Genomic DNA, 24285 nt, shown 5'->3' with positions numbered 1-24285 from the left:
TATTTTGGAACATTTACTTCAAAAGTGCTGGTATGGTCCTCTTAACATATTGTGAGTTCTCAGCTATCTTGGGATAATTTAGTCAAGTTAGACAAACCATGCCACACACAAATAGAAAGCTAGTTTGGATCTGGAACCGTCTTGTAACAAGAGCAGGCCAGTACTGGTCCTGCTTCCAGAAGTAACTTTGATCCACATGGGTCAATGCTGAATCCAATAAAACTTGCAGGATAAAATATGACTCAGTGCAGAACTTTTTAAGGAGTCACTGTAATACGCTTTCAAGTTGATACCTTGGCATCTCTATTTTCCAGTATTTGGCATTATCTGTAACATCCCAGTCTGTCGTTGCTAATGATAATACAGAGATTATTCTGCTTATAATTTGTTTGCTTTGGTTTTGAAGGTGAACTGAAGTCTGGGCTGCTGGACTTCCTCCTTTTTGGCAGCTTAATTGCCGCTGTGGATCCTGTAGCTGTTCTGGCAGTGTTTGAAGAAGTCCATGTCAATGAAGTTCTTTTCATCATTGTTTTTGGAGAATCACTTCTGAATGATGCTGTAACTGTGGTAAGTAAATTATATATCCCAAAGTCAACGTAACTCGAAGGGGATTTCTTCTGAAGTGCATTTTCCCCTTTAAAGAAACACTGTACCTTCTATGTGTATCTACTTATGGGCTACTGCAGTGCAGCTCATGGTGTTTTCTGACTTGCTTAAAAACATCAGATATTTGAGCATGAAAGCTATTTGGAGCTGGTAAGTGACATAAAACACACAGTCCTGGGTTAGACACTCCAAATGAAGTTTCAGGGGTGCATGGTTTATTTGCCTTTGCTCTTTAAGTAGGGCTTTCATGACTTAATGAAATCAGTTCCAGGGATTTTAAGCCTTCCTTTGCTCTTATTTTTTAATGCACATACATTTTTCTCTATATTTGTGTTATGCCCATAATTTATATACATACCTCAGCCAGTGAGAGAGAGAATACTCTCCAAAGTGTTTATGCTTCTCCCTTAGTTTTACTTTGATCAGATGTTTATCAAACACATATATAATAAAGAGCCAATTTGGGGAAAAATAAGTGTGACATTTTAGAAAGTCTCTGATTTTTTTTTTCAAACATTTTTTTAAATTTAGAAAAGCTTTAATAGATGTAGCAGAATCACAGACGTCTACTGATTTTTATTTTGATTGAAACACCTTTTCACACTTTTTTTTTTTTCCCTGAATAAAATTGTCAATAATTTTGTAGTGGAGTACTAGTGGTCAGGGACCAGGAAGTCCTAAGGCAGAAAGATGCTACGCAACCAGGTTGCTGTGCAGCTTCAGTTCACTTTTGGATCATTTACAATTCCTGCTCCTGCCTGTCTGCAAGGGAGGGTAAGACATGTTCATGAGGCTCAGTGACTTAACTTTTTGCAGCCAAGGAGATAAGGCACTCCAAGGTCATTGACAGCAGCCTAACTGTTCACATGAATTTGAAGATGACAGTATGGCTTCCAGAGAAACCTAATTGCCCTTGGATATCAGTATCATTAGTGCTTCTGAGGTATTGCCAAAATTAAAATAAACCTCTGATGAACTCAGGTATCAACATCGCTGGCTTTCAAAAGGAAAGGAGATTTTACTGTGAAATGAACACAAGCAGTCTACAAATAAAAGAAAGTTTGCTTGTTCATTGATGAAAAAACAGAAGAGCAAGTATGATCCAGAGGTAGAAAGCACAGCCTATAAGGAAATTTGAAACAGTGGAGTTACTACTCTGAAAAATGAATGACTGGAAGACAGAAGAAAGTGGACGGTATAGCTTTCTTTAAACATAAATATGTAAAAGACTACTGTTACAGAAGAAAAGTAACCTGTATCCCGTGACTGGGTGAACGCGATAAGAATTATCAAGTTTAGCTGCAAGAAGGAAAGCTGAGAAAGCCATAGTAAAGTTCTCATTCACCACTGGAAGAACTAAGAGCAGATAAAATTGGTATGTCTCAAAAATGATACTCATAAACCTCCTTAGGCACAGGTATGGATAAGGTGAATTCATTACTTTCAGCTCAATCACTGTTAGTCAATTATTTAAAAAATTTTAGCACAATCATTATATTCTCTTTTTTGTTCAACTTAGTAATCATATTTCAATTCAGTATCTTATTATTAGCATCTTATTATTGTCTTATTAAATATCTTATTTATCTTATACATGTGAGTAAATGAATCTTCCAAATACCTGGATTTTACAGTGAGAAGTGCTTTAGAAAACACATCTATATGTAACAATGCTTCTTATACATAGGGGACATATTGAAGGAAGAAATGTATTGCTGTGAGGTGTTTGTTTTTCTTGGCCTACTGCATTTCTTTTATTTTGAGAAAATATAAAATTCTTCTTCGAGACAGAATTTCCTTCAGTCAAACTCAATTTCAGACTTCATAATGATGAGGCCCCTAAGGAGATTATTTTAGTAGGCTCAATTCAGGAGCAATTATTAAATTGGTCTACTTTTCTTTCCAGGTGCTGTACAATGTGTTTGACTCTTTTGTTGCGATAGGTGAAACAAATGTGACGGGGATTGAATGTCTCAAAGGCATAGGTGCGTAGAAGTGAATTCTGTATCACACAATTGGTGTATATATGCAGTACTTTAAACAAAATATTACTATTATGCTATTGGTAACTGTTATTTTTCAGCCCTTTTGATTATTACTCATAGTCACACACTCTTATGGCATAGGCAAATGTCTTAAGAAAATAAATAAATAAAACGCTCCTGAATATTTGGGAAACTTAATCAGATCTGTTTTCTTTTGAGGAAACTCAACAGATGTGGAGTTCAGTTCTTGAGAATACCAAACCTTACAGCTATATATCTTTTCTTTGTATTTAATTGCATTTCCCTAATGTCAGCCTATGCTCTCCCTGCATTCCAGGGAAGTCCATACTGCATACAGGCATTGCCACTCCCTATCACTGATCACCATTAAGCAACGTTTGCCAGTAACTATCAAGAAATTTTCCCGGAAAAATTAGTCACTCTTTCCCATTCCAAGCATTGCATGAAATGAAATTGAATTATCTTATGAATAAATGTTTTAATAGTGACTTTGTCATATTCTATAATATGTTTTTGTCAAAAACAATTGTTTACAGAACATGGAAAAAATAGTATACAGAAATGCAGTGGGTTTGAATAAAAGTAAAATGGTGAGGCTTAACAGAAGTAGCCTTGTTTTTCTACAGAACTCTACATTCATGTACCAAGTGCTCAAAAGCCTTGAGCCTAGAAATTAATTTGACATATCCTCCAAATTTTTCTGTGATTTACTGGTCATTTGCTGTCCTCTCTCTGGAAGAGAACTAGTTCAAACCATTATATTTCTATGGTTTAAGTTGTGTTAGGTGTTTTGTTTTTCAGTGTCATTCTTTGTGGTGAGCCTCGGTGGGACACTGGTTGGCATTATCTTTGCATTCCTGCTCTCATTGGTCAGTCGTTTCACCAAGCACGTGAGGATCATTGAACCTGGATTTGTGTTTATCATTTCCTACCTATCCTACCTCACAGCAGAGATGCTTTCTCTTTCTGCCATCTTAGCGTAAGTCTCTTTTTATTACTGCCTACAAAGGGGATGAGAAGGGAATATGGTTTTTAAAAACATTGAAAGGAAAACCTAAATTATATGGGAAAACTATAGAATATGACATAAAATTTATGCAGGACAATACTATGTTCACACTGCACTAGATTATAATTTACCAATCCTGTCATTCAGCCTTGAAAAGGAATGCAAGTTTTTCAGTATCTGCTGAGCAACACAAGAACTCTTGCAAAATACAGACATGACTCTTTCCTCTCTGTTATTAATAATACTTCAGACTTAACAGTTGTCCATTTGTGCTGACATCTTTCCCTATAACTTGAGACTAAAGCAATATTTTTCTAAGGTGCTGTGTAAATGTCACTATTCTCTGTCTTGGCTGGCCATTAAGGTTTGCCTAAATGTTGCCTGTTTTGGCTTGAGTACTTCTGTGGTCTTTCTTCTCTTAGTCTACATTGATTCCCAGCATACCTTTCTTCTCAGTTTTGCTTGTCATATTTGTAGATGATACAAACATGACAAGCAAGTGTATTCAAGTTCTGAAAATCTTTCTGCAAACAGATCATTAGTTTAAGATTATGTCAAATGTAAACAAGGTTTAGAAATTTGCAGTGAAAGCAGTATGGTAATCTGAAGAGAATTGCATCCTGTTATGTTCTAATGAAATGCTGTCTTCAGGCCACTTGAGGTTACATCAGCATGTATGTTTGAGATATGCTTTTTACCAAGGGTAGACTTCACAAGTGCTCATGAATGTATCTTTTCTTAGGAATTAATAGTGGGTTTTTATCACTATGTGACAGACAGATGGAAGTAATATTAAATGTTGCAACACATTTTCTGAACAATGCTTCTTTTTCTAGGATAACCTTCTGTGGCATTTGCTGTCAGAAATATGTCAAAGCTAACATATCTGAACAGTCTTCTACAACTGTAAGATATACTATGAAAATGCTAGCCAGTGGAGCAGAAACTATCATCTTCATGTTCCTGGGTATTTCAGCTGTGGATCCAGAGATCTGGACTTGGAATACGGCTTTTATTCTGTTGACTCTGGTCTTCATCTCAGTATATAGAGTTATTGGTAAGAGAGTGACCTTCCTGTTCTTGCATTGTACTGCTGATGCAATCACATATTCTTTAGCCCTCTCCTCAAAAAATATTTGGAGTTCTAGGTTTGTTCCTTTTAAAACATTCCATTTATTTTGGTTGAATTTATTGTTGGATTTGGATTAGAGTAGTAGAGTAAGCTCTACAGTAAGTTCTGTCATATGCTGAAAATATAGCAGAATTTAATTTCTGATGATGTTTGAGAACATGAGTAGCCCAGCCATTAACACGAATCATTCAGTGGCTAACCTTTGTTGACCCAGCAAATGGTACTGGCAAAATCTCCCAGTAAAATGGACTTTGTTCTTTAATTTGCAGCCTAACAAAAGATGTGACTCTTGTCAGCCATATCTTTCCTTCAGCTCTTTCAATTTGGCACTAAAGAGATTGTCTTAAGCTAATGTTATGGTTGACTTCAGGTTTTGGGCACACAGTGATATCAGACCATACATAATAACATTGCAGGTTCTCTGGCTTAATAAATAATTCTCAGGGACTGATGAAAAACTGAGTAATTAAGGCTGTGGCAGGTAGAGATTACCTACTGTCAATTTACTGGGTTTATATAAGTTCGCAAACATTTCAAAATACCAACGACGATTTGCCCAGCTACATAGTTCTGCTGTAGTTTTGCTAAAATCCCAAAAAAGTTGTAGAATGAAATACTTGTAGAGAGTAACACACATGGCAATTTGGTGTATGTACTTATGCCTGGGAAAAAAATTAAACCAGCTTATTTGCCTATTTGCCTTGACTTAAATTCAAATGACAGGTCACACATCTATCTAGCTGGCAATTTTCCTAGATTCTGTGCTCTTATTCTCTCTAGAAGCTCCTGAGCTGAATGAACTGCCTACCTCCCTGCCCTCCTTTTCTAAATATTCTGCAAGCATTGTTCATTTAGCTGCCTCTCAGTAACTGCAAATGTGCCTGAGGTGTTTTAAAAGAGTTTTCCGGGTCTTGTCTTTGACTCTTTTTCTATTCCTCAAATAAGTGATTAACAATCCTGTAATAGATGTGATGATAAGTAAATAGAAAATATTCAGCAATAACAATAAGCACCCACTAAAGTAATTGATCTTGGACATTGACAAATTACTAAATACTGGATGATATCGGGCCTTACATAATTGCAGTTCTCATTCCCTGGAGGAGTCAGATTGGTAGAATTTCCAAGGTCCCCTCCTCGGAGGCCCTTCTTACAGTGAGAAGTTCAAAGTTCTCTAAAAAGAGAAGAAACTGTTTTGCACTGGTTAGCAGCCCTGGCCTGCTGCAGTGGGAACCACATGCCATGCCAGTCACAGGAGTGGTGAAGCTGTTTTCCCTCTGTATGGAGGGAGTTCTGGGATACAGTGAGATAGCTAGAGCCTTAGGTCTCCTGCAGCAGGCAGCATCTCACCTGTAGGTGTGGAGACAGTGTTAGCATAACTAAACAACCCTTCATAAGACTATGACTTGTCTTATAAAATGTAATTTTCAGTGATTTGCAAAGGGTACTTACTCCCTAAATCAGTGCTGTTTTAACCTGTTTCTGTTAACCAACCCTGTGCATATCACCGATTACAGTGCTAGAAAACCTAAAACTGAATTTCTAAATGCCAGCACATGGCAGAACTTTCCCTGGAGTGCCTGTGCCAAAGGGCAGCACTCTCAGAAGAGCTGCTGGCTCACAGAAACAGCTTCACCTAATTCCTTCGGCTCGATGTAATGAGAAGGCACCAAGTGGACAACACAGTGATAAAAGGGGGAATTAGGTGGTGAAGATTGTTATAATGGCAGTCTGGTGGCACCATTTCTGTTACTCACAGCTGGGATACTGACATTCCATAAGGGTATTTCTAGACATGCTGAAATTTGTTTGTTATAGGCGTGGTTATACAGACGTGGATTCTTAACCGCTACAGAACCGTCCAGCTGGAGATAATAGACCAGGTGGTGATGTCCTATGGTGGGCTACGAGGAGCAGTGGCTTTTGCTCTTGTTGCACTTCTGGATGGGAATAAAGTGAAAGAAAGAAAGCTGTTTGTCAGCACAACTATCATTGTTGTGTTTTTTACTGTTATATTCCAGGTAATTTTAACTTCTTACACATGCTTCTTGCAAGGAGAAGGAGTCCCCCAAATGTACTGAATGCTTAAAGCAGTTCTCAGCTGAAGGTTGCATATTGTTTCACTGAACTGAAAACATAATTGAATTTGTAATTTTAGTAACAAAGATCCTATTTTATGTTTTGATGTGGGACCACATGGGGCAAAACACAATTTCCTCTGTCCTAAAAATTGTTCAGTCTTGGCAGCTTGGTATTAATAGTGCCAAGTTAATATCTGATTAAACATCCTTCACCTCATGTGAATAACTATAGGGAACAGTGCTTTTAACGGGCAGATACAATCATTAAGCTGATCTACCTGAGCCTCAGTCCTTGTTTTAAAACATAGCAGCAAGCACTGGGACAAGAAACTATTTAACATCCAAACAAAATAGCACTTTCTGGATGAAAAAAAGTAATTTAAATGAAAATATGTCAGTTGATAGCAGCTTAGAATATTTTTTGAAGTGTATTACAGAAAATTTAGTTCTGTTCACAAACTCCTGATTTGTGGAGAAAAGATCACATTCAGTGGCATAGGAAACACTTCTTCCACTACCATATTTTTCTTATAGATTATATATTTTTCCACTGTTTTCTTTTCAAACCTTTGTAATAGGAACTAAGGGTACCATATTATTTTATCTTCTAGAAGGAATATAAATCAACTGAGAAAGTATGAGAACCACCAAATAAAACACAAATGTGCTTTATTTCTGTTTAACCAGCTGGAGGAAAGTCCAAGCATTTATTGTCATGTTTCAATCCTCAGGGACTGACTATCAAACCTTTGGTACAGTGGCTGAAAGTGAAGAAAACTGAACACAGAGAACCAAAACTGAATGAGAAACTTCATGGCAGAGTAAGATGTTTAAAAAAAAACCTCATGGTATCTTTTTCATTTTTACAGAGCACCTTAAGAGAAAAAAAATTGTTACTGAAAATGTCTTTTTTTGTAAAGGAGTGGGCTATCAAATTTCAAGAACAAAATCCTTCAAACATTTCAAAACTTATTTGTTCATTGCTGTTTCTCTATGGTTGAAGTCCTGTGAAAGGATATTAATATGAAAGTTCTGGTCTTTCATTTGAGAATTCAATGAGGCTTGGAGTACTGGGGAAACAGCACAGATGGAATATGCTTCTTTGTCTTCATCTAAAAGAGGAGGATGATTGATAATTGCTAGGGCAAAGCATGTCCAAAAAAATTCATTTTTCCTTCTAAAAAATTTAATTTTTGGAAAAGGTATGAAAGCAGGCTTTTTAGTTTGCATATTACATAGAAAAATACTCTGCTGCCCAGTACAGAATAATTATATACTGAAATTCCAGACTAATGACAACAATTTAATTCAGAGTGAATGTTGTGTCCCAGGATTTCTTTACCCTTTTAGAATATTTTCAAACACAAACTCTTCCAATTGACTTACACACCACATTATGAAGTTTTCTTTAAGTAAAAGAAAACATAACTTTTCAATATAAATATTGGTTAAAGGATGGGAGACTATAAGACATCACAGAATCATCAAGGTTGGAAGAGGTCTTCAAGAACATCCTGTCCATCCATGAACACATCACTACCATAGTTACTTCTAAATCATATCCCCCAGTACCATACCCAGACAGCTCTTGAACACTCCCAGAGACATTGACTCCACCACCTCCCCGGGCAAATTATTCCAGTGCTTACCACTGTTTCAGGGAAAACTTTTTTTTCTGAAATCTAATCTGAACTTCTCCTGGCACAACTGACGACCATTTCCTCTTGTCCTTTCACTTGAGACATGGCAGAAGAGGCCAACACCCACCTGCCTACAATATCCTTCCAGGTAGTTATAGAGAGTGCGCCTCCTTTTCTCCAGGTTTAGCAACCTCAGCTCTCCCAGCTGCTCCCCACAGGACTTGTGTCCCAGACCTTTCCCCAGCTTTGTTGCCCTTCTCTGGACACGCTCCAGCACCTCAATGTCCTTTCTGAAGTGAGGGGCCCAGAACTGGACACAGGACTAGAGATACAGCCTCACCAGTGCCAAATGTCAGTCCTGCTGTTCCAAGCCTTGCACCTGTATAATTCTGCAGTAATCATTCCAATGTTCAGAGTGAAATGTTGTAACTATACACAGGCCAAAAGGCCAAATTGTACCTGCAGCTGCCTTGGTTTGAATCAAGAGTTCTAAGCCTCCAGATTTCTATCAGCCAGATAATATACTCAGTATGAAATTTTGCCCTAGATATTAAAAGAATGTTGCCTACTTCTACTCTGAAGGGAGTATCAACTCCTGAAACATCTAAAAAGAATTACTGTGGAAACTGCTCAACTGAAATAATCACCTACACTAATAGTGGCAGATGTACTTAACAGGGCAGAAATGGAGATGGTAAAATGACTCCATAAAAGTTTTAAAATTAAATGTTTAAATGGGGATTTGAGTACCTTCTCGTTGAGACCCTTGTAATTCAAGAATATTTAGTGAATTTATGAAGAACTCATTAGAAAGTTTAGGACCTTCGAAGAAAAGCTTATACTAGTTAGTACTTCTGTAAATGGGGAAAAAGTTTTATATCAGCCATAAAATTATTCTGCATAGTCACTTGGTACAACTTGAAATAAATAGAGCTATTTTCTAATTATGCTTTTTTATTTCTGTAAAGATATTAATTCAACTCTCACTTTCCTAGGCCTTTGATCACATTCTTTCTGCTATAGAAGACATTTCTGGACAAATAGGGCATCATTATCTGAGAGACAAGTAAGTAGTAACCAATTTAGAATCTGGAAATACTGCTAGGAAATATTATCTGTAAATTATAACTTTTTAAGCCTGTGAGCTTAGCGAAAGCAAGGATGCTAAACGTAGTTAAAGAGGCAGAAAATACTGGAAATGTAGCAAATGTCAAAACAGTGTATTTTTGTCCCCTAACAACTAAAATCTTTCCTTTCTCTTCCACAGTTCAGGTTATGCCTTTGTAGGTGCCTCAGTTCACATACAGGGGTCATTCTCTCAAGATTAGAGAACTGATTATTTGCAGAAGTTTTCACCTAGAATGTTAATGTTGGTTTTTCTTTGTACTACTACATTTCATGAACACTATTTATGTGTGGAGGCACTAAAAAAGCTCATCTACAACTATGCTAGCTGTTTCTCCTATCTCTACAAGGATGTGTTCAACACCTGTGAAAGTTATTGCAGAGGGTGCTCTGAAATTGCTCTGACAGTTTCAGCCTATTAGTCTGAAACCAACAGTGAACCATCTCCTCTGTTTATAGTTGATTCATCTAGAGAGAAGCAGAATTACTCAGCTGAAAGATACACCATTTCCTTTAAAGTACATGTGAAGATTTACCCTTCAATGGACGCACTTCCATACCTAGATGAATAAATGTGGAAAAAAGGGCATTAAATCTGGATATCCTTAAGAGCGTTATTTCAAGTTAGGCCATTCCCTCCCTGGAATCAGGACATTTCATAGGTGCAAATAGTCACAGTTTTGACCTGCTAGCCTCTTGCTGACTCAACATGCCAATTCCAATCCAAAAGCTGTGTGGTTGTGTTAGCTTTCTGTAGAGCACACCCCTAATGCTTTCCGAGAAGCTGAGTCTGTTAGCTTAGGTTTAACATTATCATGCAGAACAATACAGTTCTTAGGCTGAAGCTAGCTTGTACTGGAACTCAAAAGAGAATTGCTCACCTGCCTCCAGTTATAGAGACATTCTCCTTCTTTTCCTTTTGTTCTTCATTTGTTTATGCAATAAAAAATTTTCATGAGGCACTACAGAGAGAACATCTTCTTTATTTTGATTTAAGTTTGTAGTTTACTTTTTGGGAATAAATTTCAGTAGGCTATATGTAATATAGGCAAATACGTCTCCAGTTTTGATACATTGCCTCAAAGATATACTTTTAAAATGGCAGATTAGCATGTGACCTCTTGCATGTCAGAAAGTAATCCCCTTGAGTAAGAACAGAAGGAATAGCTGGAAGTTGATTAATGGTTGAGTATGTGGCTTGATGACAAATGTATTTTGAATGAGACCATCTTAAGCCTGCCTTTTGGACTCTTATGTACATAAAAGTGCTGCTTCCATAAAGAAATGGCAACCCCTAGCATCCTCACCAATGGGTTCAGGTGTGGAAACCTGAATTAGAGCCTTTTGGTCAGATGTTCTGGCCAGAGAAGAGGAATAGTTATCAATTATGTGAATAATATTTAACAAAAAATGGTTTAAGCAATCTGAATCAAAAGCTGTAAACTCAAAATGGCCATTGGGCGAGATGGATAGAGTAATTCTGAGCAGTAGTCTCCAAAGCTGCCTCATGCCCTTTTGATGAAGTGTTGAGGAAGTTAGAAGAAAGTACAACAGCATTTAATCTTTTGGACCCTAAACATGACAGGGCAGATATTCTACTATCAGACAATCTTGGAAGTGGAAATAATTGAAAATACACATGGCTGCTATCCCCAGAGCAGAGCACATCAGTGGCATGATTAAGGCCCTCTGGTAGAGCTTCTGAAGGGCACTGTCATTCTGGTCTGGCTGTCTTACAATACACCTGGGGAAAAGCAGATAACTTTCTCAAAAAGGGAAGAAAATTGAACATAATCAGAAGTAGAAAAATAATGTAGCATAATATCCCAAGGTATAAAATGTGTTACTGACTCTGAAACGGGATACTGTAATCATAGCACTCTTGTAGTAGTGTTGGGTAAGTGACCTGATTAAATGCTTTGTGACAGCTGCATAAGTCTGTAGCAGGCTTTTCCTTGACTTTCTTTACACACTAATTAAAGAGCTTCAAGACACAAATCCCTCACATTCCATCGTTCACCCTTTTTTTCAAAGTGTTTAACTAAAAAAATATAATTTATACTAAATTAAAAATGCTTTGAAACTAAAATTGCTTGTTGCCATTAACACAGTTTGTTTAAATTATCAGGTGGTCCAATTTTGATAGGAAATACCTCAGAAAAATACTGATGAGAAGGTCTGCTCAAAAATCAAGGGACCAAATCCTTAATGTTTTCCATGAGCTCAACTTGAAGGATGCAATTAGCTATGTGGCTGAGGTACTTATGAACACTTGTTGACATATTATAGTGTCACTTGAAATTTGTTTTTTTAAAATTTGTACTATAACCTAAAGTTGATCTGTTGCAGGAGATGCCTAAAGGAAAACTATTCCCATCTCAGCTCTGCTATATTTATTTTTTAATGTGTTTTGAGTGTCAGTATTGCTGTTTTGAGAAGCTGTAGTTCTCAATATTGTGCCTGATTGCCAAATGCTAGTATATTGTACTTCAGTGTATGTTTCTGTTGCATTTTACTGAATATCTTTGTTTATATATTCATTACATGAAAAAAATACTGTAATTCTGGAGGGGTGTTGTCTTTCTAAATGCGTCAACAGGGTTGACAGGACACTGGCTCCTGCAGGATAGTGGGTCTATGTGATGACAAATCTGATTTGAAGAAACTCACTTCTCATATCACAAATGATGTGCATATATGGCCAAAATGTGGGACTGCTAATCTCGATCTGCCAGATCACTGTAACATGCACAAAAGAAAAAAAAAATAAAAAAGAGTAACTTTATTCAATGAAATCATAACCCCCACGATTCAGTAATTAGGGTAAAATATACTACAAATATCAATTGTAATCAAAGAGTTGTGAAATTGGGAAACTTAACACTTGTAACAGGATAAGTTTTTAAAGGAGATTTGAAGAAAGTTTCTGACCTTCTGCAGGAGTAGTGCAGTAATGTTGCCCGATTGTGTAAGTGTTCCTAATCTTCTTCAGTATGAAACTAGTCACCTCAGTTCAAACAGCCATGAATGTGCAGTACTGATAAAGTGTAAAGGTTAGTTTTAAATGGAATATTTTTAAAAGTGGTCTTTGAAATTATAATCTATCCATGCTCATAATCTCCAATGGAATTAATTTTCACAGTTAGGTGATATATCAGTTAATTTCTTTAATTTAAATAAAAACTTTTACTATCATTGATACTACTCATACTGCTAAGCTCTTTTTTTTTTAATGACCTACAGCCAGGCAGTCTTCTTCAAATGAAACATATCATTTATGGAGATTGAATTCAGAAAACAAGAGGAAATTCAGAAATTATGTTAGTATGGAAGATGGAGAATAGATCAACAAGACAAGCAAATTCTTCCTTTTGAGATTTTGAAAATTATCCATTTGGTTTTTTGACTATCTGAACTCAAGAACTAGTTTTCTTTCTTGTGATTATTTCTGGGTCACACCTCAGAGGAAGAAAGTTGGATGATGACTTTGAGGTGGATGACCATGAAACTCATGTTCAGAGTCATTGCAGAATCTGTTCAGTAGATTCATTACAGTGTTTCTTATCTTTAAGAGATACAAAGGCCTTTATAGATCAATAATACATGCACATTTAGAGTCAGAATTTTTATCCAATAATGTCTTTGATCCCATATAGTAAAGACAGATTTCTAAAAGTTAGTTTAATAATTTTTTTAGGAGATGAAACACAAGGGAACTGCTTTTTGTTACCTTAGTCCAAATTCTGTTTCTGTATATTGTTTCTTGCAGATAAATTCTGTTGGGCAAATGTCTACTGATCTGATATAAATAGAAAAAGAAATTGAAAGTTCTCCAAGTTCTACAAAAGTTTTGCAACATATTTTCTTCCAGTAGAAATTAATTATGAGTTGTGAATCCTAAAGTCATTTCACCTTTCTCACTTGAATATTTTCTTCAATGATACATTGCTTTAACAACTAAAAAATTGTTAAAGCAATGTATCAAAAGAATGTATTAAAAGAAAACTTCACTTTGCAAATATATCTTTGAACTAAATATCTATGAATTACAAGCTGACATTGAAATTGAAGCTATTTCTTCCAGGACAAGTAAAGACCTGCCTCCTCCAGCTACTCACTCTCTTCTTACTTGCAAGAAAATGAGAAGTTTAAAAATGATTTTATATCTTTTTCTTTCTTCAACTCTGCTGCTGTGGTGCATCTGTATAATAAATAAGAATAGAGAGAGTTCAGTCTCTATTTAAGTAAATTCCTTACAGTTGAGAGGGGAGAACCTTAGCCAAGAAAAATGAAAATAACCCAGAGCAACTGAAGGGAAGTGACTTAAAATACTCATGGTTCGTAACTTGTTCTCGCTAAAATACCTTCACTGCTGATATGGTATGATGTATGTATGAAACATTAAACTTGATTTGAAAAGAAAGTCAGATTCACTTACAAAAATGGATGGGATGATGGTCTCCCAGAATTTAATTTTATTAACCTCAAGTTTTCTGCCTGCAGAGGCCACAGTGTATTTCTTAATGCCATTGGTAACTCACATACCAAGATACGTATATGGTTACCACATCAAAAGAAAACATGTTTTTGGTTTGCTCCATGAATATGAAAGTGTAAAGGGTGCACAGTACAGTTAAAATTGGAGAAATGTAGATAAAATCTCTGTTCTGCAAGGGAGGTGATTTTTCTTGATTATTACTGCTTAAAATCTAGACACCTGCTATGTGATTTCACTCCACTGATTCAAAACCATAGATGTTTTCAGCCTGTGTAACCACAATATCACCCAATAGATACCTTTTAGCTAAGTAAGAGATTACTTGCTTAGGGGAAAAGTATGAAGACATAAAACTGAGCTTTTCCAGCAGTTCACTTCTGTGACAGTTTTAAAACTGAAAGAAAATCTCGTCTCTTCAATATCTCATCTTGTCATGTCATAATCTCTTTTTAATAGTCTTGTAGACTTCTATCACCACTTAATATTTGCTGTTTCCAGTCTTGTAGAGAACAGAAAACTTAATGTTGTGTCTTTGAAAATGCTACTAATAATGTGTTGAAACATAAACATCCTTATGTATGTTCCTATGCTCTTGGCTTGCAGCATTGTACAAAGTAAAATTGCAAATCTATTAAGGCATAGGAAATCATTCACTTCTTCAAAATCAATTTCTAAGAGTGGAGTAGATTTTCTCTTTGCTTTGTTTGTTGAGATAATGTCACTCAACATAAAGAAACCATAAAATCTAAAAATGGTTTTTATTTGTTACCTAAATACAACTCTTCCCATGCCTCTTTTGCCATTTGCATAAATACAATCTCACAAATTATCTGTATTCTGATATGCATTTTGTCCTAGGTTTTTACAGCTGTAATATGTCTTGTTTCTTTCCATGACCAGGGAGAACGTAGAGGTTCGCTGGCATTTATACGTTCTCCAAGTACAGACAACATGGTAAATGTGGATTTCAGCACTCCACTCCCAAGCACTGTGGAAAGCTCTGTCTCTTATTTATTGTAAGTAATGTGGAATGATGGGGTGGTGTATGAGAAGAAATCTAAACACTGCTAAAAAATTTGAAAAATGCAAATTACAGGGGCTTCAGTCACTATTTTTTTGAACTTTAATTAATATTTTCTCCCACAGAAAATGGGTATATATGGATTTATAATGTCATATTTTGCACACAGTTTTTTTCGGTAAAGGCTGGTAAGATAAAGCAGACATCCACATTAGAGTTGTTTCATATGCCTTTGGTTCACCAGCTGTTATATATAGGGCTAGATGTTATTTCTGCATTTGCTTCAGAAAAAGTAAGGAGAGAGGCAAGGAAAAAATTTCCCCTTCCTTAACTTTTTCAATCAATCTGTTATTGAACAGACCGTGTGTCATGTAAACTGTGAAATTAATTAATGCCACATCCCCCTGAAAGACAAAAACCAATGGTCTTTTCACATTTCCCATTAGGCTTTTACTCATTGTCATTTAGCCAGTTCTTACTCTTCCTTTTTTTTTTTAACTTCATCTTGTTTTTTCCTTTTCATTCCTCATCTTCCTGTTTTTTCTTCCTTTTCAGCAATTACTGATTTTAAAAACCACTGTTTGTGTTTTTCTTCAGGAGAGAAAAAGCTGGACCAGTTTGCCTTGACATGCAAGCTTTAGAGCAGAGAAGGAAAAGCATACGGGACACAGAAGACACCCTCGCTCATCACACCCTACAGCAGTACCTGTATAAACCCAGGCAGGAGGTGAGAGCCAGAGGCTAGCATTGGACTGTTTTCCAATCTAAAACTAAGAGGAAATAGGAACAAAAACTTGCGAGTAAAACTCAAAAGGAGAGAACCCACTGCAAAATCTGCACCCTTGAGGAAGATAGGCTCTTTGTGTGATTTCTCATTTAAGAACATGGCATTTTAAAAGAACTAGTGCCTTTGAAATCACTGGGGCCAGTGGAATGCAGAAATGAGTCCAGCAAAGGTTCTGATCAGGATTAAATGAAGTGCATAAACTGAAGGGATTCAGACACTTTACAGGGGAGAAGCTTACTTTGAATGACAGTCCACTCTTACACACTTAAAAATCCTGGACTTGTTTCATGGAGAAAAATGGGAGTTTCATTAATGCCTTCAGGCTAATCTTTAGTTCACTCTTTCTTACAGAGTTGTTTACATTTTTGTGACACTGATTCAATGCATTGATTCAGGGCTTTCACCTGTATTTCTCAGTAAATGAATATTGTCTTCCCTTCCTGGCCACAGCACAAACACCTGTACAGTCGACATGAGATCATGCACAGTGAAGATGACAAACAAGACAAGGAGATTTTCCATAGGACAATGAGGAAGCGCTTAGAATCTTTCAAGAGTACCAAACTAGGAATAAACCATTCCAAGAAGCTCAATAAAGTCCACAAACGAGACCGGGGCCAAAAAAGGGTAAAAATACTTCCACAAGGACCCAGATGTAGCCACCTATTATACAAACTAATGGGTGGGAAGGGTAGTGAGGACTCTGATGGATCCTATGTCCTGCACTTGTCTCTGTCCTATAGAACTTAATGAATTTAGAGGACTTAAGCAAGAAGAGATAAAACTAGGAGGTAACTCAAGGGGCATCTTCTCACATTCTGCACTTCTCTATGCTTTGGGACTCTTCTTCTGGGTGAGAGATTTCTGATCACTTGAAAAACAACAGACCCTGAACCATGCTACTACACTGTGGGGAGATTTTGCAGGATAGAGGTAGCAGGATAGCATGGAGCATTCAACCAAATTTGTGTGAAACTAAGAGAGAACACACAGTATAAAAAGAGCCAAAGTTTCTTTTTATACTCTGTCTGTACACACTTCAGGTGCAGGTGGAAAATTAGTGGCATCCACATTGAGCTTCAAACAAAGATTACGATGGATTTTAGGCTTATTCTGCTGAACTTGTCATTTCAAAGGGTATCACTGCCATTGCTATCTGATGACATCAGCATTTTTGGTCACTTTTTGCTTTCTTTTCAGAGAAATAGCAGTGTCATACCAAATGGAAACATTCCTTCAGAAAATCCAGTACAAGATTTTGCTTTGAAGGAAAAAGGTAAAAAGACACAGACTGTTTTTATTAACTGAATTTTACCAGCTACATTGCCAGTAAAGCATCACTAAAAGAATTTGTGATATGGCATAGCAAATCTGGCATTAAAAAGGGACTTCTAGTCATAGCTCAGAACTTGGAGTGGTGCTCTGCTTTATGCTTAAATGTAGTGTTTAGAAGCTGTTTTTTAGGAATCTGGATGACAAACAAAATTTTAGTTGGCCTTTTTGCTCACATTTTAAAAGTATGACATTTATATTCTGTAAACAAAACAATGCAGTGGCTACAATAAAAATGAAATTTCAGCTTCTGTTTGGATAAGGTACACAGAGCTGCTAATTTTTTTTCATCACAGCAGGATATGTCTGCATAAGATATCAGCCATATAAAATTCAGTAGCTGAGATTGCATTCTTATCTGAGTTAAAGTCCACTGTTTTAGAAGGGTCTGAATCAGAGTTGAGGTTAAGCAAGCATGATATAACTTAAGGAAGGCATAACTTTGGAAGGAACATGTAGACAGAGGTCAGTTCCAGCACTGCTTCACCCTCCATGAACAGACCTGTCACATGGATCAGGCTTGGAAGTGTAATTGGAAGCTGATCAGCCTGAAGACTATTCCTAGCAAAAGCTGATTTTGCATATAAAGCCCAAAATTCTTTCCTGTTTTAGCCATTTTTTTGGCACTGGTGTCAGGCATTGCCAGATGCAATGGTTGCTAACATGTTTGTTATACAATTTTAAATTACATGTGTAACTTCAAAACTGAAATGTGGTTAAAAGCTGCTGGACGAACTTTGATTTGTGTTCTTTCCTCTGTTTATGCCTGTAACTCCTTGATCTCAAAGACAACTCAAGTGAAAATAGAGAGGGATTTATCTTTTCTCAGTAGCTCCAAGCAAATATATTTTTCCTTATGTACCTTTGAATTCTTTACTAAGTGTTATTTTTGTTTGACTGAGAGAAGCAGTACAGGTTGGCTCCCCAAGTGTAATATTCTAGAACTACTTTGCTTGGGAAGAGCCTTCTGAATACTCATTAGTAGGTCATTCAATATTGTCTTATTAAAGAACACTGCATAGAGATATCATCATCTACTTAACAACAAAAAAATTTAATTGGAAGGCAGACTTAGCAAGTGGTTTAGCAGCTATTACAAAATTTATTCTATTGCAGTAAAAGCAGCAATGACCTCATTAGGTTTGAAACTAGTCATTATACTAATGCTCACCTGTGTCACAATGAAAATCCTTGTTAAAGATGTATTTTTAATAATCATGACAGCATCAAACCAGCAGGAAATAGCATTTTCTATCAGAACTGATACAAATCTCTAATGAAATTGCATTTTTTTTCTTTCCCCCTAGATTTGGAGTTTTCTGAATCAGAAGAAAATAATGATTATGAGACTTTGCATCTAGGCAAAGGAGTTGATTTCCTGGCTAATGTGACAAAACAAAATTTCACAGATGCTCCTGCTGGTAAAAATATTTATTACCTACAAAGATTTTTTTTCCCCTCAAATATAACAAAATGTAGTAGAAATGCTGATGAGTTAGCCTGGGTTTGTTTGTTTGTTTGGTTGGTTGGTTGGTTTTTTTTTGATTGAGTGATTTTATGTGTTCAATCTGAAAATACATTTGCTGAATATTAATGTTAACGTACAGATTTTTGGATATTTGGAGGTATGGAGAGCACCACATTTGAAACTGACAGCAGTTGTGAATATGACTACCTAAACCAGTTTTAAAGCCATTAATTATTTCTAGCAGCAGAAAATGTTATTTTAGAATTGTCTTACCTCATAAGACCTGTCAATACTAGTCCTCTGGAATTGTTTTTCACTTGCATTGGAACTTCATTGTGATAAATTTTGTTCTTCTTATTTCAGGCAAGATTTCTACTTTTATGTTCACAATCCCATCAGATCCTTACAGGCTTATAGAAGTCACTCAAAAGGACAGATTGCAGCATTTCTGGAGCACTGAGTGCTCTTGATTTCCAGCCTTGAAAGACTCCAAAATATTAGATTGGAAGCTTATAACTATATATAACAGGAACCATATAATATGATTTATGGAGTTATAAAATTTGGTATTTCTCTTTAGCCCTTCTGTGTTTAAGTTTTTTCAGCATGCCACTGTTTTCTTCATGTGTAATTGGTACCTACAGTGAAGAAAAACACTTGTGTCCGTACTCTTGTGGCAGACACACTTAAATGCAGTTTATGCATCACACTGTCTCTTAAATACAGTTTATGCATGACAAATTCTATGTTTGAGTATTTATAAATACACCTAGAAATAAGTGGATTGTAATATGTAAAATGTATATGTAAAAGCTTGTCAAACTTGATAACTGTATGAACAGGCTCTTGTATCTTCCTTTTGACTGTTTCATGGCCTGCCATAGCTATTTCACACTCATCTGTTTATGGTCAAGTGGTCAAGTTGGGGTTTTTTTAACATTTTTTAATGTATTTGATTTGAATTTTCTGCACTTATTTTATGCTGTGCTATTTTTTTTTCTTCCTATTGCTCAACACTTGTGGACTGATTAATTCTTTTATTGATTTTATTTTTTGTCTCAAAATATCCCTAACAAAATTGCAAATTTGATGTGGCAACCAATTTTTTTTCTCTTTATTGGAATCCAGTATATGTCTAGCTATAACCAAGTGTGCAATGGTCTGTGTATTGACTTAGTCACACACATACCAGCATATCAGCCCATTTTTTCCAACAGCCTTTTATAAAGCATCTTGCTGTATTATGAAGAAATTATTTTGATTACTTTTATTTGTCACTCATGAATTTTTTGTTTTAGGAATTGATAACCCAGTATTTTCAGCCGATGATGACCAAAGCATCTACATGAAGTTCTCACCATGGTTATCTGGTGAAGACACTGTGGTACCCTCACAAAGGGCCCGAGTGCAGATCCCATATTCTCCAGACAACTTCAAACGGCTCACTCCAATCCGGCTCAGCAATAAATCAACAGATTCCTTCCTGTTAGCAGATGGCCCAGAGGACCAACCCAGATCTTTTCTCCCAGAATCAACACATATGTAATATTTTAAAAGATATTATCACCTTTATTTTTTAACCAGACTTCTTATCAATCCTGAGAAGTAAACTTAATCTTCTGTTTTTCCTTCTTTCAGAAAATGTCTTTCTTTCCTGATTTCTTTGTACAACTAAACATCTTTTATTTCCCTCTCACTTAATTAACAAAACACTTTTTATTTTCCTTCTGCAGAAGAGCTGTTCAACTACTGCAGTCCAATGCCTTGCTACTTTTACAGCAGATAAGGGTCCTTCTCTTTGTTTTCACTTGAATATTTTAAATGCTAATAAAATACTATTCCACGTACCAGAATATTGGGCATACATTTTCAAGAGGCTTCAGGCTTCCCAGTTAATCAGTCCTAGATGATAAAATTGGTAACAGAATTCCCTCAAAGGAATAAAATTTTTTTACTCTGTTGCTAAGAAGCCTTGAGTTAGCTGTGAACATTTTTCCAGATTATTTATCCAGTTCCAGGAAGAAAAAAATGCCCCACTGCTACAGTGCAACTATTTAGTGACACTACTGATGTACCATTAAGTTACATAAGAAAGGGGTTTAAAAGGAATTGTATTTACTAAAATGCATCATATTGTTCTTGTGGGGGTAATTACACAACAGAATCGTGGAGAAGCAAAATTTCCTTTAGAGTTTTATCATTAAACTGTGAATTTACCTTAATCCATATCTTATTTTGAAACTAGAAAAAGGCTTAGCTTTCTGATGCATCAAATAACTTGTTGCTTCTAATGTGCTAGAGGCTTAAAATTAAATTAACTCTGGGTTTAAATTAATATCCCAGTTGCCCTTTAACTTCTGCTGTGTGGAAATTTTCCATATCATAAAATCAGCTTTCATTTTTATAATCAAGTCAGGTAGTGCTTCAAACAAGGTGGGTCAGGTCCACAGTTCAGATGTAATTGAGTAGAACACAGGGCACTTCAGGGATTGTGCAATGAAACACAAAAGTCATTGTCATCAGGAATACACTTTTGTGGAATCCATGGTCACAAATATGTGTCTTAGTGTCCTCTTAGTGTGCATCAACAAAAAAAATGAGTTGAAAGTATTCTGTACTGGTTGATGAAACTTTGTTCAGACAAACACCTCAGGCTAAGAGTGAATACTGCTAATTTTGACATAAGAAGAATTTCACACCTCTTAAGAAGAAGTAGAAAAGGTAGTTCCATTTTTCTTCTGTTCTGGCTTCTGTCCCTTCAGAAGACGTGCTAGTTCAAGGGTAATTAGAGGAATTAACTTTCTTTACTGGAGTGGCCTGTGGGTCTGTGTTTGGTTTCAGTACTGAGTTTCTTAATGATGCATCTTTGTTTATTTTTTTAAATAAACAAAGATAAAATAAATGAGTTTTTTTAAAACATCATTGTTTTAAATGATGTTTTAAAATAAACACTGGATTAGTTAAAGGACTGTGAATTACAGTCCAATATCCTGATTAAAATTGTGAACAATGAGCAGCATTCCAAAAGGAAAATTTCACCTTGACACTTATCCACGTTGAAATTCTCTTCACTTTTTCTTCCCCACTGAGAACATAGTCACAGAATACTGACATATGACCTGCAAAACATTTTCTTGCAAGCCTTTGTTCTTTTCCTCCATTCAATTGCTTTATTTATAATTAACTTTATTATTAGGAAGTGGTGTGTGTAAGTTCATTTGTGGGTTTCTTTGATATGTCAAAATCACTGGATTTTTGGACTACTGTGTTTCTTAGTAAGTGGTTTGCAAAATTAGATTTCCCAAGCTAATAAGCATACGCCTTGATTACTGTCTGAAACAGTCCTCTGAATGATCTCCTTAACAAAATTCTCCCAATAGGAGAATGATACTAAAATTTCAATTAAAAGGTTTTAAAAAACAATGGAAACTGGAAGCCAAGAGAGGAAATGTTAAGTTTCTCTACATAGCTAATGTATACAGAAAACTGATCATAGATTCTGATCAATAAGAAATTGATTCCCTGGAGTGAAACCCTCTGCTACTTGATTGAAAGAGTACAATTTGTTTCAAAAATTTCTGAAATATTTTTTTGCTGAGAATCAGGACTGTTTCAAGATACACCTTAATGACCAGATGATGGCTCTGTCTCCTAACTATCTGAAACAGGCAGTTATTCTTCTAAACACTGAACTAAGTTTTGCCTGACATTCAGCGAGGATAAGAAGTTTAATTAACTCACTTCAGGTTGTCCAAGATAGAATTGGATACACAGTAGAGTTCTTCAGGGAAAAAAAAATCTTTAACCACTCACATTCATAAGACTTTCATAAAAATAGCCAAAAGCAAAGCCCAATAGCCAGCATACTAACAGATAAACTGCGTACAAATAGAAAACAAATGTTTCCATTTAATTATGCTTTCTAGGTGATATGGACCACGATGTTGAAATGACAGAATACTCCTCTTCAGATGATCAACTCAACCAAAATGGAAGTGTTTCAGTGAATCCTCTCCACTTCTTCCCCTCTTGTCTTCAAATGCCTTGGACACAAAACTATTCCTCATTGGAAAACAGAGGGAATATATCTCTTTCTGCTGTCTCTGAGTACATTGCTTCATGTGACCCAAATGTACCCAATCTCTTCTGGGAATCAGGTACAGATATGAATAACAAAGAGACAGTAAACTCAGGTTATTGTTCTGAAGTTAGCTTCAAATCAGAGAATTCTCAAGAAGAGAATACTCTGCTTATGTTTGAAGGGCTGGAAGACTCTTACATGAAGGAGCCCCAAGAGAAGAAAATGTTGCTTGATATAGAAGGGAATTACAGGTCTGCTGCAGCCAGACGTGTACAAAGCCGACGTTCTTTCCACAGGCCAAAACCTCTGCATCACCCAAAGCTTCAGAAGCTGGCATCTCTTCCAGCATCTTGCCATGTCCCTCCACATTCCTTGGAACAGGAGGAAACACAGCTGTGAGGCAGAACTTAATTGAAAGCAGAAGATTAACAGAGGGCTTTTGTAAAAATAGAGAGCAAACCTATTGGGTTTTCATAGGATCTGCTCTAGGATGGCTTCAGATGGAAAGGGAGTGGGGTCCTGTGATGTCAGAAACACTTGAGCTTTTCTGCTGCACTTACATTTTCAAGTTCTTATTCATAACGAAAGGGTGCATATCGAGAGGGAATTATGACTCCTTGTTATTTTTTCAGATAGACTGTTACAAATAATCTATTCTTTTTGGAGGGCTTAACCAAGAATCTTTTCAAATGGTAAATCCTTGATGTTTTTTGACATGGAGATGGTTTATTATGCCATTATGCCCTAAATACATTTAAAGGAATAGGCTGCATATGCTGCTTCAGTAATGGAATTAAGCATTTATACTATATGAAATTAAAGTAGAAGAAGCCAATGGTTAGCCTCTTCCCTGCTAAGTTGACTCTGATTGAAATGGATCAGTGCCTTTTATAAGTGCAAGCTACAGAAAAATATTTTCCTGCTCTTGAATATTTTTGTCACTGAGTAATTGTGGAATATTGACTCTCATGTAAAACCTTCCAGGGAGAGAAAAGTCCTGGAATCTTGACATTTAATCAAGTACTCTAGGAGGGCCATTTCCTTCCTTCACCTTCACTCCCTCAACTTGGTAGTACTGGAAAGAAAGAACATCCAGAATTAACTCAGAATTTTAATTTTCGTGGTCAGAAGCAAATAATTTAATGTTCTTAATTAAGCTGCTCTATTTTAAATAGCCTCACTCAGACAGAAGTGTAAATATTTGCCATTTTTATTGCTGCTTTGGAAGACACCTTCCTAATACTGTTAGATTATCCTGTTAATTTATGTATCACTTTCAATAGCTGGTCAGGATAGTGGTCTCTCAGATGATGTTCTGCATTTTGCCACATGATTTAAGTGCCACAAAGACTCAGGATGCTGATGGTTCAAAGTATTGTACAGAGGCAGTTTGGCTACTGTGCATGTGTATACCTACTTTTATTAGGAATGTCCTTTATTTTTGTACGTGGTTTCCTGTCAAATGATAGTTATGGTTGCACTAGACACTTACTGCATAT

The 24285-nt window shown here is 36.2% G+C and overlaps 1 protein-coding gene across 1 annotated transcript in view; it reads left to right on the top strand.

Annotated features, from left to right (window-relative positions):
* SLC9A3 (solute carrier family 9 member A3) overlaps positions 1-20251 on the top strand; it is a 49596-nt gene extending 29345 nt beyond the window's left edge. Inside the window, exons 3-16 of the mRNA XM_036404504.1 lie at positions 407-567; positions 2513-2591; positions 3414-3591; positions 4458-4678; positions 6572-6774; positions 7566-7655; positions 9470-9540; positions 11728-11857; positions 14998-15113; positions 15716-15845; positions 16356-16532; positions 17106-17181; positions 18545-18658; positions 20004-20251. Of these exons, the coding sequence (XP_036260397.1) occupies positions 407-567; positions 2513-2591; positions 3414-3591; positions 4458-4678; positions 6572-6774; positions 7566-7655; positions 9470-9540; positions 11728-11857; positions 14998-15113; positions 15716-15845; positions 16356-16532; positions 17106-17181; positions 18545-18658; positions 20004-20251 (1994 nt within the window). The remainder of the gene's footprint in view (positions 1-406; positions 568-2512; positions 2592-3413; positions 3592-4457; positions 4679-6571; positions 6775-7565; positions 7656-9469; positions 9541-11727; positions 11858-14997; positions 15114-15715; positions 15846-16355; positions 16533-17105; positions 17182-18544; positions 18659-20003) is intronic.
* Positions 20252-24285: the final 4034 nt, after the last annotated feature.

The sequence above is a fragment of the Molothrus ater genome, chromosome 1, assembly GCF_012460135.2.
Source record: "Molothrus ater isolate BHLD 08-10-18 breed brown headed cowbird chromosome 1, BPBGC_Mater_1.1, whole genome shotgun sequence".
Lineage (NCBI taxonomy): Eukaryota > Metazoa > Chordata > Aves > Passeriformes > Icteridae > Molothrus > Molothrus ater.
The sequence above is the reverse complement of the archived record's forward strand: the minus strand, read 5'-3'. Positions and strand labels throughout refer to the sequence as shown.